The following is a 17537-nucleotide window of genomic DNA, read 5'->3' on the forward strand; positions in this document are numbered from 1 at the left end:
GGTCAATGTTTCGAGAACAAAAAAAAAGGTTGAAATGTTTCGAGAATAAAAAAAAAGTCGAAATGTTTCGGCAATAAAAAAAATAATGTTTTGAGAATAAAAGTTGAAATGTTTCGAGAATAAAAAAAAAGTTGTATTGTTTCGTCGAAATGTTTAGAAGAAAAAAAGTCAAAATGCAGTTTCCAACATGAACACTAGAGACGGTAAAACAGTGAGCTCTTGTAATCGTTTTCGTACACAGTTATGATTACAGCTCCATATGTTTCGTTTTCCTGACATAACAAGCTTGCTCGGTAGCTCAGCCGGCACGGAATTGGACTTAGGATGCAGAATCCTTGGGTATGAATCTAGTGAAAAACATGACTCACAATGAAAGCTGAAAGATGAGAGATCGAAGAAACAGCTAAAACGGCATGCTTGCCTTTGCGTTTTCACATCATGTCACAGAGCCACTCAATGGACATTTCAAGTCAGAACTGCGGTACAAAACATACCATGTGTACGATCTGTTCCAAGGAAAAAAACACTGAACACTCTTTTAGCGCCACTCAGTGGACATTTCTGTTAAAAAATGGAGTGATGCGTACTTATTGGTACGTATTTTGTGTCTCGCGAAAAAGTTCCCACGGGTACGTTCGTTGAGAGATCAGGTTGAAACATATTGTTTGCCGTCAAAAAGTATTTATAGATTGTTCTGTAATTTTGATCTCCATTGCATGTCCCTAATGGGACAATACATAAATAACATACTTAAAATCAGCAACAAAACCTAACATTACATGTCCCATATAAATGTTGGCCAAAATGAGGAGAAACCTTGTGTAGAATGAAACTTCTTTATTTCATTGTGAGTGAAAACTTTTTAAATTGTTTAGCAAAAGTGTCATTTTTTTTAAGACAACATTTTAGGCAAAATTACTTTTGTTACACACTTCTTTCAATTATTTAATAAAGTAGTAACAATAAACTAAAGTAGACTAAAGTTCTTAAACGACAATTAAAAGGCATAGCCTTCATTCTTGCTCAGTGCTTTTAGTAACATTAAATAAAACATTTTAGTTTCAAATTTACAGAGTGCCTAAAGGGATATACATAAAATTTACATACACCTTGTAGAATCTGCAAAATGTTCATTATTTTAGCAAAATAAGAGAGATCATACAAAATGCATGTTATTTTTTTATTTAGTCCTGACCTGAATAAAATATTTCATATATCAGTTTTTTTTTTTCCGTTTAGTAACGGTTGTTCATGAGTCCCTTGTTTGTCTTGAAAAGTTAAACTGACTGCTGTTCTTCAGAAAAATCCTTCAGGTCCCACAAATTCTTTGGTTTTTCAGCATTTTTGTGTATTTGAACTCTTTCAAAGGTTCAAATTTTAAGGTTCAGATTTTAAGATCTGAATAGTTTTTTTTTACACTGAGGTCTTCAGAAGGAAACATGATGCATTAAGAGCCAAGGGTGTAAGGGAATAAAGATGTGTAAATTTTTTTTTATTTTGCCTAAATATTTTTTCCTTTAGTACTACCCTTCAGAAGATACAGACGATGTTTCTCATGAACAACTATCACTCAGGTAATTAAGAATCAAGTGTATGTAAACTTTTGAACGGGATCATTTTTATAAATTCAACTTTTTTTTTTTCATTGTATGTGAATTTCTTTTATGTGAAATATTTTATTCAGGTCAGTACTAAATAAAAAAATAACATGAATTTTGTGTGAGTCCTCTTATTTGGGTCAAATAATTTGCATTTTGCAGATTCTGCAAGGTGTATGAAAACTTTTGACCTCAACTATAGTCATGGAAAAACTGGGAGGAAAAATACTTGCACATTTTCCTAAGAAATTTGCAAAATTTTTCTAATAAAATTTAGCTTTAAATGTATTCACCAAAAAGATTAAAATCAAATATGAGAACACACAGATGTCCTGCAAAAACTATTTTAAGAACATGCTAAATTTTGTTTTTTCGAGCATGATAGAACCCAAAGTTTCATAAGAGAAGAAAAAAGATTTCCCATCACCATGTGCCCTCAAGGCTCCATTCAAGTCCTATTTGAGATCTCAAATGTTTTTGCCAAGTTATCCTCATTCTAGAGGCAAATACTTTAGATTTCTGTCGAAATACAGAATCATAGCTTCAGGTAATAAAACAACATTCTCAAATTAAAACGGAACGGTCCCAGATATTCACATTCATTCATGCCACCTTAAATAAGTTGTACTAGTCATCTTCAAAATCATTAAATAAAAAGTCAAAGACCTCCTCTACCAGTGCTCTTTATGACACCCGTGAGCCTTGACCATCTCAGGCGTTGGAGTTTGTGTTCTGGAGGCTCTGTGATCTGAGACGTTATGAACATGACTAACGCTGCCCGATTTGGCCGCATCCGAGTTCTCTGCCAGTACCTCGCTCTGACTACAAAGCCTCAGAGCCTGAGAGATAAACATGTCCAGGTCAAAATGTTCTTCTCCGGAAGGCTCCATCTGTGAGGGCTCTTCATCGTTTTCACAACGAATGGAGGAAGACGGATAATCGGATGAACCGTGCTGAGGAGAGGAAGGTGAAGAGGGCAGCAGAGATGGAGGAGCGGAGAAGAAGGGGTTAGGACTTCTCCTGATGTCGTGAGGGCTGGACAGTTGCAAAGCCGCTGGTATTTGCATGTGAGCATGAGGCAGCATTGTAGGAGACAGCGGTTGAGGAGGAGAACACGGGGAGGTGAGAGGTTCTTGAGGAGAACTAGGCGAGTCGAGACCAGACTGCGTGCTCTCCACCCAGCGGGAGATCTCCTGGAACAGATCTCCTGGCTCGGTGAGAGGCTTCTCCACACTGCCCCCTCTTGGAGCAGACATGCTGTTATGCCTCCAGTGAGACAGGTCCAGTATGAGCTTGGGTTCAGAGTAGTGCTGCGGCTTGCCTTCCCGCCACGCGATCTTATCCAGGTAGGACGGAGAGCCCACTTTGTAATCGCAGGAGCGACCACAGTCCAGCTCCGTGAACTGACCGCAGACACGCTCCAGAGACGAGTGGGACTGTTCCAGGAAGCGTTCTGCAGAGCTGCTGTGGGAGTATTTGCGAGGGTCTACCTGAGCCTCCTCGATGTGGGCTGTTGAACTCGCTCGTGGATCTCTTTGAACTTCATCCACTTCTGCTTCTCCCAGTTCCGAGACGCTCTGCATGCAGCCGTACTGCTCCTGCTGTGGCCAATAAACATCTGACGACAGACTCCCATCAAACCTGGGGGGGTGTATACATAGTTTTAGTACACTTAAGAACATTTTTACACAATACAAAATTTAAAGAGGTGCATATTTTGGTAATTAATAACTGCATTGTTAAAAAATATTGTGGAAATATTTTTAACCTTAAATATTTTTTTAAAGTTTTAAAAACACTAAAAACAAAAAAAACACTTCACAATAAGGTTTCATTAGTAATGTTGATTCATGTATTAAATAACATGAATGAATACATTTATTACATTTGTTAGTTAATAAAACACTTTTGTTCATTGTTAGTTTGTTAGTTTACAGTGCATTTAACTAATGTTAAACAATTATTGAAATTTTTGCATTTTTTCAATTCTTAAAATGTCTTTATTCTTGAAATATTTTGAATTTATTTTTAAAATATTTCAACTTTATTTTAATTTTTATTTAATCTCGTAATTTTAGATTTTTTTTTAACGTGGCACTAAAATGCTGCCGTAAAAATGCACAAAAGTATACAGTTCTATTTAAAAGTTTATGGTCACTAAGAACAAAATTAATACTTTCATTTAGCAAAGACACCTTAAATTGATCAAAAGTGACAGTAAAGACAGAAAAAGTTTCTATTTCAGCTTTTTTATGAACTTTCTATTCATTAAAGAATCCTGAAAAACATGGATCATGGTTTCTACAACAAATATTAGGCAGCATAACTATTTTCACCATTTCAACAATTTCTTGCGGACCAAATTGGCATATTAGAATGATTTCTGAAGGATCATATGACACTAAAGACTGGAGTAATGATGCTGAAAATTCAGCTTTGCATCACAATTGTAATATTATTTCAATTATTGCATTATTTAATTTTAATAATCCATTAGTTAATATTGAAATTCACATTAACTAAGATGAATAAATGCTGTTGAAGTATTGTTCATTCTTAGTTCATAATGTTAACTTATGAAACTTACTGTAAAGTGTTACCATTTTATATTAACATATATTATACTATTAACATAATTATACTTTATATTTAATATTTAATAAATAAGATTTACAAACTATGAGACTTCTATGTTTTTCATTTTTTTAATTTTATTTTCATTAAATTTTATTAATTGTATTGAGTTGTTGTTTTTTCACTTTTACAATAAAATGCTATGACGGCCTTTTAGTGCCATGTTAAAAAAGGAAAAAAAATTTACGATTGCGAGATTAAAGTCGTAATGTTTCGAGCATAAAGTCAAAATATTTTGACAATAAAGTCAAAATTATGAGAATAAAGTCTAAATGTTTCGAGAATAAAGTCAAACTTAGGAGAATTCATTTGTAAACAATTACGAGATTGAAGTTATATTTTGAAAGTATATTCTAGCCTATTTGTGCATACAAACTAAACTGGCCTGGATTGGGAGCACTGGAAGATATTCCAAAGTCTCAGCTTTCAAAATCTGTCAGTTTTATAGCGAAACAGCTAAAACAGCTTGTGAATTGTCACTTACATACCTCAGAAAAGACAACAATATAACTTATGTTAATGAGCTAGAGTCCACTTTAACCTTTAGAACGTTGTTGTTTTTGATTAAATACATGTGAGGAATGAAAGATTGGACACCACAGATGTTTTTGCAGAGTAGGTGGTGGAATTTTCACAAAGAAAACTAACATCACATTGTAATTGAAAAGACGACTGATTCACATAATTACAGCGATCTCTCCTGCCACAAGAGTGTGAAAAACACATTATTGCAAGACACATTGTTTGTATTTTGCTATAAAACTGATTTTAAAAGATTTTGAAAGCTGAGACTTTGTTTTACATTAAAAGTACCAAAAGCACAAAGCTTATTGCTATTATTGGGTGGCTGGCACACTATAAATAGGCCTAAAGAATGTAACACATGGTATAACACAGTAGTAGTAAAACACATGGTATGATTTCTGCTAATAATCCCACATATATTCAAAAAAAATTCCAGTGGCCTGGCAACTTCTCCCGGTGCTCCCAATCTGGGCCATTTTCATGCGCTATACTCTCAAAATAATTTAACTTTAATTGCTATGATTTGATTCTCGCAATTTCAACTTTATTCTGGAAACATTTAGACTTTATTCTCCAAATTTTGACTCTTTTCTCAAAACATTTAAACTTTATTCTTGTAGTTTCAACTTTATTCTCAAAACACTGGCTTTATTCTTGTAATTTTCACTTTTCTCGTAATTTTGACTTTATTCTCAAAATTTCAACCTCATTCCCGAAATATTTCGACTTTATTCGCTAAATATTTCGACTTTATTCTCATAATATTTCGACTTTATTCTCATAATTTCAACTTTATTCTCGAAACATTTAGACTTTATTATCCAAATTTTGATTTTTTTCTCAAAACATTTAAACTTTATTCTCGTAATTTCAACTTTATTCTCAAAACATTGACTTTATTTTTGAAATATTTCAACTTTATTCTCAAAATATTTTGACTTTATTCTAAAATTATTTTGACTTTATTCTCAAAATATTTCAACTTTATTCTCAAAATATTTTCCTTTTTTTCTCAAAATATTAAGACTTTATTCTCAAATTTTTTTTGACTTTATTCTCAAAACATTGACTTTATTTTTAAAATATTTCAACTTCATTCTTGAAACATTTAGACTTTATTCTCCAAATTTTGACTTTATTCTTTAAACATTTAAACTTTATTCTCGTAGTTTCAACTTTATTCTCAAAACATTGACTTTATTCTCATAGTGTAATTTTGATTTCCCAAAATATTTCGACTTTATTCTCTAAATATTTCGACTTTATTCTCATAATTTCAACTTTATTCTCGAAACATTTAGACTTTATTATCCAAATTTTGACTTTTTTCTCAAAACATTTAAACCTTATTCTCGTAATTTCAACTTTATTCTCAAAACATTGACTTTATTTTTGAAATATTTCAACTTTATTCTCAAAATATTTTGACTTTATTCTAAAATTATTTTGACGTTATTCTCAAAATATTTCAACTTTATTCTCAAAACATTGACTTTATTCTCGTAGTGTAATTTTGATTTCCCAAAATATTTCGACTTTATTCTCTAAATATTTCGACTTTATTCTCATAATTTCAACTTTGTTCTTGAAACAGACTTTATTATCCAAATTTTGACTTTTTTCAACTTTATTTAAACTTCATTCTCAAAATATTTTCCTTTTTTCTCAAAATATTTAGACTTTATTCTCAAAATATTTACACTTTATTCTCAAAACATTGACTTTATTCTAAAATTATTTTGACTTTATTCTCAAAATTTGGATAATAAAGTCTATTTCGAGAAAGTCTTTTTTCTCAAAATATTTAGACTTTATTCTCAAAATATTTCAACTTTATTCTCAAAATAATTTACTTTTTTCTCAAAATATTTAGACTTTATTCTCAAAATATTTAGACTTTATTTTAATCTTTATTTATTTAATCTTGTAATTGTAGATTTTTTTATTTTTTAAAGTGGCACTAAAATGCTGCCGTAAAATTGCACAAAAGGGTACATTGTATTTAAAAGTTTGTGGTCACTGAGAATAAAGTTAATACTTTTATTTAGCAAAGACACCTTAAACTGATCAAAAGTGACAGTAAAGACAGAAAAAGATCACAAAAAATGGATCATGGTTTCCACAACAAATATTATTAGGCAGCATATCTATTTTCAACAGTTTCTAGGGTACCAAATTGGTATATTAGAATGATTTCTGAAGGATCATGTGACACTAAAGACTGGAGTAATAATGCTGAAAATTCAGCTTTGCCATCGCAGGAAAATATAGAAAACATTTTAAATTGTAATATTCACAATATATACACATAATAATCACAATATTACTATTTATACTGTATGTCAATCTCATAACTGCAGTCTTGGTGAACATACTAGGCAAAAAAAAAAAAACATGTTATGGTCATAAACAAAATCAGACTCAAAACGGTGGTAATGAAGACCATCTGTGGCACAGATATTAAGTTCTTTTCAACAGCAGCATTTATACACTTGTTCAAAATAGTTAAACATTTCAAACGTTAATTTCTGTTCCTGATCTTTGATCTAAGCTAACAAGCTTGTTCACCTCCCACTGCTGGCTCTAACCATTAAATGAAGAGCTACTGTCAGATATGGCCATATGGCCACATAGAGGACAACAATGACATTCTTATTAGGTTGTCACAGAGTTCGCTATGAGATATAATTATGCAGGGGTTTAATAAGTTTCTATATTTGAACAGCATTCTACGTCACCGGTCCTCTGGGCATTTCAGTACCCATCTGTGTAAAATGCCTTTTACATGACCCTTGTTTTCACTCTTCCAGTGTTCATGTATCCACAAACTTTTAACGATCAAACTTTAATCATTAAAAAAGTATCAAAAAAATAATGCAGACTTTAATTTGTTCTCTAAAACTGAAACTTTTTTTCTTGATTTCATTATCTTCTAGTACTTAAGTTCTGCATTTTATTGGGTCCATAAATCCCAGCTCAAACTGCTTTTGTTTGCTATTTTAAGTGTTTTTTTTATGTTCCTTTCTGGCACTCAACCCACAGTGTAACAAACCCATTTCTTTGCTTTTTGAACACACACATATGATGGTAAAATTCTTAATAATAACAACAAAACAATACAAGTTTTATCTTGGTCACAATATGTCCTGGTTTTAACATATTTTTGGGCTGTGTACAGTAGATAATTTGGAGAAGTCCACTTATCAGTGGAGGACACACTTTTTTTTTGCTATGCACTCTTAAAAATAAAGGTTCTTTATTGGCATCAATGGTTCTATGAAGATCCCTGAACATCCATAGAACCTTTTAAATGCAGAAAAGGTTCTTTATAGTCAAAAAAGGTTCTTTAGATTTTTAAAAGGTTCTTCAAATGATTCTTTTAGGAACTGCTCACTGAAAGGTTCTTTGGGGAACCAAAAATTGTCACTGCAAATACACCCTTTTGGAACTTTTATTTTTAAGAGTGTGAAGAGCCTCAGAAAGAAATAATATTTGTTAGTGGGTAAACTTCATAGCAAGGTCATATACATTGTTTATTTATTATTATTATTATTATTATTATTATGTGGTAAATAAGTTTGAAATCTGTTTGTTGCCAAGAAGAAACACTCTTAAAAATAAAGGCGCTTTAAAGGTTTTTCACAGCGATGCCATAGAAGAACCATTTTTGGTTCCACAAAGAAATATTCCTTAAAAGAACCATCTCTTTCTTTCCGTTTAAAAATCTGAAGAACCTTCTTTCGCCACAAAGAACCTGTTCTTTATGGAACCATTTAAACAAAAAAGGTTATTTATTTTTAAGAGTGAACATTGTGTGACAGTAAAACGGTTTCAGTGAATGCAGACACTGTAGAACATTTATTCCTATTATTATACAGACATTTTAGCTTGGCCATCACAGAAATAAATTCTAATATATATATATATATATATTTTTTTTTTCCCACAATTTTAAATTGTAATAATATTTCACAAACCCTACTGTTTTACTATAGTTCTGATCAAATATATAACTTCTTTGAAAAATATTTGAAAAATCTTACTTTTGAACACTAGTTTATTTTTTTTTTTATATTTAAATTACTGCCATATGTTTATTTATTTATGGTTATTGAACTAAACAATTCGGTTTGCTCAAATATATAGATTACATTCTTTATAAAGGAATATACAGTCGTGGCCAGAAGTTTTGAGAATTACATAAATATTGGAAATTGGAAAAGTTGCTGCTTAAGTTTTTATAATAGCAATTTGCATATACTCCAGAATGTTATGAAGAGTGATCAGATGAATTGCATAGTCCTTCTTTGCCATGAAAATTAACTTAATCCCGAAAAAAAAAACTTTCCACTGCATTGTTAAGAAGGCTTCAGGGCATCCAAGAAAGTCCAGCAAGCGCCAGGATCGTCTCCTAAAGAGGATTCAGCTGCGGGATCGGAGTGCCACCAGTGCAGAGCTTGCTCAGGAATGGCAGCAGGCAGGTGTGAGTGCATCTGCACACACAGTGAGGCCAAGACTTTTGGAAGATGGCCTGGTGTCAAGAAGGGCAGCAAAGAAGCCACTTCTCTCCAAAAAAAACCATCAGGGACAGATTTATCTTCTGCAAAAAGTATGGCGAATGGACTGCTGAGCACTGGGGCAAAGTCATATATTCCGATGAAGCCTCTTTCCGATTGTTTGGGGCATCTGGAAAAAGGCTTGTCCGGAGAAGAAAAGGTGAGCGCTACCATCAGTCCTGTGTCATGCCAACAGTAAAGCATCCTGAGACCATTCATGTGTGGGGTTGCTTCTCATCCAAGGGAGTGGGCTCACTCACAATTTTGCCCAAAAACACAGCCATGAATAAAGAATGGTACCAAAACACCCTCCAACAGCAACTTCTTCCAACAATCCAACAACGGTTTGGTGAAGAACAATGCATTTTCCAGCACGATGGAGCACCGTGCCATAAGGCAAAAGTGATAACTAAGTGGCTCGGGGACCAAAACGTTGAAATTTTGGGTCCATGGCCTGGAAACTCCCCAGATCTTAATCCCATTGAGAACTTGTGGTCAATCCTCAAGAGGCGGGTGGACAAACAAAAACCCACTAATTCTGACAATCTCCAAGAAGTGATTATGAAAGAATGGGTTGCTATCAGTCAGGATTTAGCCCAGAAGTTGATTGAGAGCATGCCCAGTCGAATTGCAGAGGTCCTGAAAAAGAAGGGCAAACACTGCAAATACTGACTCTTTGCATAAATGTCGTGTAATTGTCGATAAAAGCCTTTGAAACGTATGAAGTGCTTGTAATTAATTTCAGTACATCACAGAAACAACTGAAACAAAGATCTAAAAGCAGTTTAGCAGCAAACTTTGTGAAAACTAATATTTGTGTCATTCTCAAAACTTTGGCCATGACCGTACATTGCCATTCGAAAGTTTGGGATCAGTAAGATTTTTTTTTTTTTAAAGAAGTCTCTTATGCTCATCAATGTTCCATTTATTTGATCAAAAATACAGAAAAAAGTTATATTATAAAATATTATTGCAATTTAAAATATCAGTTTTCTAATTTAATATACTTTCAAATATAATTTATTTCTGTGATGCAAAGCTGAATTTTCATCAGCTATTACTCCAGTCTTCAGTGTCACACAGTCCTTCAGAAATCATTTGAATATGCTAATTTATTATCAATGTTGTGCTCCTTAATATTTTTGGAAACTGTGATACTTTTTTCAGGATTCTTTGATGAATAAAAAGTTAAAAGGAACAGCATTTATTCAAAATACAAAACTTTTCTAACAATACAAGTCTTTACTATCACATTTTTAACAATTGAACACATTTTTGCTGAATAAAAGTTTTCATTTCTTTCAAAGAAAAAAAGAAAAAAAATTACTGACCCCAAACTTTGAACGGTAGTGTATACTATACTGTTACATAAGATTTCTATTTTAAATAAACACTGTTTTTTTACGTTTTATTCATCAAAGTATCCTGAAAAAAGTATATAAATAAATAAATCAACATATTAGAATGATTTCTGAAAAATCATGTGACATTGAATACTGGAGTAATGATGCTGAAAATTCAGCTTTGCATCAGAGAAATAAATTCTATTTTAAAGTATATTAAAATAGAAAACCACTTTTTTAAATAGCAATAATATTTCACAATATTACAGTTTTTTCTGTATTTTTAATAAAATAAATGACACTTGATGAGCAGAAAATACTTGTTCATCCCAAACCTTTAAACGGCAATGTATATAGATATCATTCTTTCTAAAAGAGCTAGTGTTTTTTAAACTGTCACAGATCCGTGTCAGCAGCAGTGGAGCTGTGAGTGCCAGAAAAACTCTAACAAATTACAACACTCAGAGAGAAAGGCTTGAACTCTGGGTGTTGGTGAGTCTGAGTGCTTCATGTGTGACATGCGAGCGCTGTACCTGTCCCAGTGGGAGCTGAGTGCATGAGCGTGCTCGGTGACCAGACTGTCTTCTAGCTCGTCCTCTATACGAAAAGGCTGCAAGGAGACAGGCTCATCCTGAGGACACGAGTATCTCTGCATGTATGGATGAGACAAAGCCGCTTCTGCTGTCAGCCGGTCCATAGGATTAAAGGTGAGGATACACTCCAGGAAATCGATGGCTGAAATGTGGAGTCAGTAAATAAACTATTGATTTACCTTAGTATCACATATAGATGACAAAATATGCTCAGCTTACCTTTGTCCTCCACCTCTGGTAATAGTTTTCTGAGTGACCTCCTGACCTTCCACCCCTGACCTACAAAACAGGGCATGACCTTCAGCAGTTCCCGTCTGTCCTCCTCTCTAATAACAGGCACAGTGTCCAAAATCAGCTGCATCTGTTCCAGTTCATGAGCACCTTAGAGTGAAGAAACAGATTAATTCATTAATACAATTTTTTTTAAATTCTTGGCTTTTGTTGCATGTAATGATGCTTTGGCAATACTGAATGTAGAGTGGCCTGCTGAAGTTTGGGAACCCCTTGCAGAATCTGTGAAAATGTGAATAATTTTAACAAAATAAGTGAGATCATACAAAATGCATGCTATGTTTTATTTAGTACTGTACTGAGTAAGATGTTTTACATAAAAGATGTTTACATATAGTCCACAAGACAAAAAAAAATAGCTGAAATTATTGAAAAAAAATCTCTCAAAAGTTTGGGAACCCTTGGTTCTTAATACTGTGTGTGGTAACCTGGATAATCTACAACTGTTTTTATTTTTATTTTGTGATGGTTGTTCAAGAGTCCTTTGCTTGTTCTGAACAGTTAAACTGAGTGCTGTTCTTCCGAAAAATCCTCCAGGTCCTGCAGATTCTTCAGTTTTCGGGCATCTTTTTCATACTTAAACTTTTTCCAGGAGTGACTGTATGATTTCAAGATCCATCTTTTCACACTGAGAACAATTGTGGGACTCAAACACAACTATTAAAAAAGGTTCAAACATTCACTGATGCTCCAGAAAGAAACGCGATGCATTAAGAGCCGGGGAGTGAAAAGTTTTTGAATTTGAAGGTCAAGGTTAATTGTACTTAATTTGTCTTTCTGGAAACATGCAAGTATTTTTTGTTGCTTCTGAAAGGCAGTACTAAATGGAAAGAAAATGATATTTTAACAAAACAAGAAAAATTTAGGCATCTTCATCCTTTTCAAAAGTTTTCACCCCCTGGCTCTTAATCCATCTTGTTTCCTTCTGGAGCACCAGTGAATGTTTGAACCCTTTTTGAATAGTTTTGTTTGAGTCCCTCAGTTGTTCTCAGTGTGAAAAGATGGATCTCAAAATCACAGTCACTGCTGGAAAGGGTTCAAATATGCAAAAAAAGCTGGAACACTGAAGAATCTGCAGGACCTGAAGGATCTTTTTTTGAAGAACAAGCAAGGGACTCATGAACAACCATCAGAAAAAAAACAAAAACAAGACAAGACAAGAGATGTCCTCTTTTTGAACTTTGTTTCTAAAGTTGCCATTTATTGTGTGGGTTTTGTATTAAAGCCTTACGCAAGACTGTTTTCTTAACATCTCTTAATATTTGTAATATTGAATATCGTTTTCCCGCATCACGGAGTCGTTATCAATATGTGGAGTATTTAAATCGCTTTGGATGCAGCTCGTGTTGGATGTAGGGTTGCCAAATCTGCATATTTCTCATGGAATTAGGCTGATTTTAAACTGTTACGAAGGGTTGATTTTCTCCCGTGGGTTAAATGTTTGCAATACTACATAAATTCCATTTGACTGAAATGCTTGTATTGAAACATTTTGCATTCTACCTCTGATAAAACAGATATTATAGATATTAGTTTTGTATAGGATGGCCACTGTGGTAGGAAGCGTTTTAACTGCATGTGTTTATGATCAATCTGCATAATGGTGATTGTAAAATATGTAGTTTTGGTATGGAAAAACATATTTTGATACCAAAACTTTTTTTTTTTTGGTCTTGTGGACTACACACACATTGTTAAGAACCAAGGGTTCCCAAACTTTTGAAGAGGGTTATTTTAATACTTTTAGCTATTTTTTGTCTTGTGGACTGTATGTAAACACCTTTTATGTAAAATATCTTATTCAGGTCAGTACTAATTAAAAAATAACATGCATTTTGTATGATCTCTCTTATTTTGTTAAACTTATTCACATTTTCACAGATTCTGCAAGGGGTTCCCAAACTTTTGCATGCTACTGTATGACAATCATCCCAGTGTCTCACTGTGAAATCGAAACAGAAATCATTGATATGTCAACTCTAACGTCTATTTTTACTTTACCATCAATAGCCACTAGAGGACGCTCTAAGACTAAGTCTGTATAATGAAGATTGATGTTCTTGTTTCTCAAGTGAATCGCAAGATCTATACAAAAACAATAGAGCTACAGAAACACTAACGACTGAGCACTGTTTTAGTCTTACCTGCAAACAGCATGCGTCCTGTGAGCATCTCAGCCAGAATGCAGCCTGCGGCCCACATGTCAATTGCTTTAGTGTAGTTATTTGGAGACAGCAGCAGTCTTGGTGAACGGTACCATTTAGTGACCATTCCCTCTGACAGATATCCCTGCAAAGTAAACATAAAATGTCAACTTTTAAATGGTGTACTTAACACGAAAATAGCCATTTTATTATTTTTGGAGGTTGCCAGTATGAAAAAAAAATTATAAATAAAAAGTAGGGTGTAAAAAAGCCATGTGATTCAGCATCTGATGAGAAGCAGCTGATTCAGTAACCCTATGACTCCCAATACCCCCCTCCTACAATCTCCTTCAGCTCATCCTTCCTGCCGTCCTTCATCCTTTCCTTTTCTTTCTCACCTCCCACTCTCCCCCTGGGCCCAGGTGATGAATTATTTGTGAGATTTTAGCAGCAGCCTCAGTAGGGTGGATCTGAAGGGTGATGGTGACACAAACGAGAATGATATTTACATATCCTGCTTACAAAGAGAGCCATTGTCTTCTCACTGGAGCTGATTCACTAAGACCTTTGAAACTGTTCACAAGACAGACGAACCAAGACTGAAAATGAGAAATAATAATAAGAAAAAAAAGTGGCATAAATCAGGCATCTTGACCAACGGATGTTTGTGACGCTGGTTTCGCGCTGTCAAAAACTGACAGTGCAACTTACACGCTGAGAAGGACTCGACACTGAGGATTTTCTGCTGCCAACAATTTACATTTCACTGGCCAAAAATCCACAAATATGACATGTCTATTTTTAGAATTTATATTTTTGGAAATATTCTCATGTTTTATATTTATTAGGCCTGTCACGATTGCTCGGTTCAATTAGAGTACTAGAAAAATCCTCGATTGGTAAGTGGCGCATTCCACAGAAGAGAATCCATGAAATGCATTATTAGACCGTTTTACAAGGCTGCATGATATATTAAACCCAAAATTTGATTATTTTGGATATATGTGACCCTGGACCACAAAACCAGTCATAAAGGTCAAGTTTTTTAAATTGATTTATATATCAAAGCTGAATAAATAAGCTTTCCATTGATGTATGGTTTGTTAGAATAGGACAATATTTGGTCTAGATACACCTATTTGAAAATCTGAGGGTGCACAAAAATGTAAAATATTGAGAAATGAAGTTCTTAGCAATACATATTACTAATCAAAAATTAAGTTTTGATATATTTACAGTAGGCAACTTACAAAATATCTTCATGGAACATGATCTTTACTTAATATTCTTACTTAAAACTAAGTATATTTCTACTCCATTTAGTTAAAAAAAATAGTGGCTGTCTAAAAAATTATAATGAATGTTATATGGTGCATATATTTAGCATAATGCTCCTCTCTAGAGATCATTTTTCCAGCTGACTACGAGTTTATGGTCACTGAATATGTTTTTCTGAGGTAAATGTGACATTATGTGACGTGTTTATAAGCTGTTATATGGCATATTTTCATAGTTAAAACACTGATTGAGTGATTGCATGAGGCAGGATATGGATTTCGGCAAGCTGGCATGCCTTTGGATGTTTATTTATGTTGAAACTGGTATTAAAGTGGAGGAGGCGACCAGTTTCCGTTCACTTCGAGATGCCGCTTCTGAACTGAGGCACTACAGAGATGTCACTTCACATTAAACAGCGCCAAAACGGCATTTATTGTGTGAATACTGTATCAAAAATAGAAAGAATTTGAAATTTGAGACTTTGTTTCATATCAAAAGTAACAAAGCACAAAGCTTACTGCGATTTACTGGATGTGAGGTGTGCTACAGTGTTCCCTTCATTAACTGAAAACAGGCTAGGCTTATTGATTCTAGAGATTTAAGAATTGATAGTTTCGTAAAAATGATAATCAATTAAAATTCAAAACAATCAAACTCTGTTACAAACACAATCATAAGTCATTAAGAAATATGATTAGGCCTAAGCAACAATTTACAGTATGTTTGTATCTCATAATCTATGGAGTAGCTATTTAAAATAGCTGCTAACGCTGGTCAAGCCATCTTAAATGAGCTACTGAACAGGACAATGGGCCCACTGGTTCCTTATTTAAATTATGGGTGACATTTAGTGTCCACATCATTTTTATTCTCCATGTGGTGTTGAAGGAGTACAACCATCTGGGGCCCCCTCTCAGTCCCCTGCCTGCACTGCTCGCATATGTGGATCCAGATGCTTCTGTGAATCCACAGTCCACTTATGAGTGGTCCTCTAGATTTGGGAACTGAATGTTCCCTCCATGCTGAGAGGGGAACAGACGCTCTCAGCACTGAGTGGCAGAGTTGCAGGAACCCACTCAGTGAATGGGTGAAAGGAACTACTGCCCTTAATTCACTGAAGTGCACTGCATACTCAGAGGTACAATGACACACTAATGATTCTTTAGACTAATACAACCAGGAGTATCATGAACTTGTGTTTTAGAGGGGGGCACGGGTTGCAGTCCAGGCTCATTTGGTATGCTCGGTACATAAGACATGACCAAAATATAAGAGTATGTTTCTTAATTGTATATGTGACCCTGGACCTAAAACCCAGTCTTAAGTAGTACGGGGTATATTTGTAGCAATAGCCAACAATACATTGTATGGGTCAGAATGACCGATTTTTATTTTATGCCAAAAATCATTAGGATATTAAGTAAAGATAACGTTCCATAAAGATGTTTTTTAAATATCCTACCATACATATATCAAAATGTATTTTTTTAAGCAATATGCATTGCTAAGAACTTTATTTGGACAACTTTAAAGGTGATTTTCTCAATATTTAGATTTTTTTCACCTCAAATATCAGATTTTCAAATATTATCGGCCAAATATTGTCCTACCCTAACAAACCATACATCAGTGGAAAGCTTATTTATTTAGGTGATGATCTCAATTTCAAAAATTGACCCTTATGACTGGTTTTGTAGTTCAGGGTCAGACCCTCAAACGTTAAACCACACTTAAAATGAATCTCACTGCATTAGAATAAAAATATCTCAATCCATATGATATCTGGAAAAAAGTTTTTTCAAACCTAACATTTTTTATTTAAATTTGCAAAATGTACGAACTTATTTCCTTCAACAAGTGTTGTCATGTCCACTAGATATAATTGCCTTTAGGCTCATTTTTTTCCTTGGTTTACATAATTCACATATACTATCATTCAAAAGTTTTTTTTTTTTTTTTTTTAATAATACTTTATTTTCAGCAAGGATGCATTTTTTGATCAAAAGTGAGAGTAAACATTTAACATATTTTTATTTCAAATAAATGCTGTTCTTTCTCTATTCAAATATCCCTGGAAAAAGAAGTATTATATTTGTTTTCATACAAACATTAAGTAACACAACTGTTTTCAACATGGATAATAATATTTTTGGGTGCCACATTTCTGGAGAAAATCCAGAATTGCAAGCACAAGAATAAATTACATTTTAAAATATATTACTCTAAAAAAATCAGTTGTAATAATATTTAAATATATATATTTTTTTCAAGTTAGTTGTTTATTTTGTCCTTTTATTTTACTAGGTTTGATGTTTTTGTGGCAAGATCTGGCAACACTACAGGTTTACACACAGGTATCCTATACCAGCACATATCCAACTAATTTGTCTTAATCATAAAATATCTAGGGCCCTATGAAATCTGTTTTATTTTTTCCAAAATTCCATTCTATATTTTTTCTAAATTAAAAAATTTCTATTGTAATTTTTCTGCATTCTGTTTTTTTTTATTTTTCTAGACTTTGTTAAAAAAATAAAAATAAAAAAGCATGTTAATTTACTTGAAATCATGAAAC

At 33.4% G+C, this 17537-nt stretch overlaps 1 protein-coding gene across 1 annotated transcript in view; it reads right to left on the minus strand.

Annotated features, from left to right (window-relative positions):
* Positions 1–859: 859 nt before the first annotated feature.
* mapk4 (mitogen-activated protein kinase 4) overlaps positions 860–17537 on the minus strand; it is a 22202-nt gene continuing 5524 nt past the window's right edge. The window contains exons 2-5 of the mRNA XM_073818923.1: positions 13685–13829; positions 11469–11630; positions 11190–11391; positions 860–3239 (exon numbers count right to left, since the gene is read on the minus strand). Coding sequence (XP_073675024.1) covers positions 2270–3239; positions 11190–11391; positions 11469–11630; positions 13685–13829 — 1479 coding nt within the window. The 3' untranslated portion in view covers positions 860–2269. The remainder of the gene's footprint in view (positions 3240–11189; positions 11392–11468; positions 11631–13684; positions 13830–17537) is intronic.

The sequence above is a fragment of the Garra rufa genome, chromosome 15, assembly GCF_049309525.1.
Source record: "Garra rufa chromosome 15, GarRuf1.0, whole genome shotgun sequence".
Lineage (NCBI taxonomy): Eukaryota > Metazoa > Chordata > Actinopteri > Cypriniformes > Cyprinidae > Garra > Garra rufa.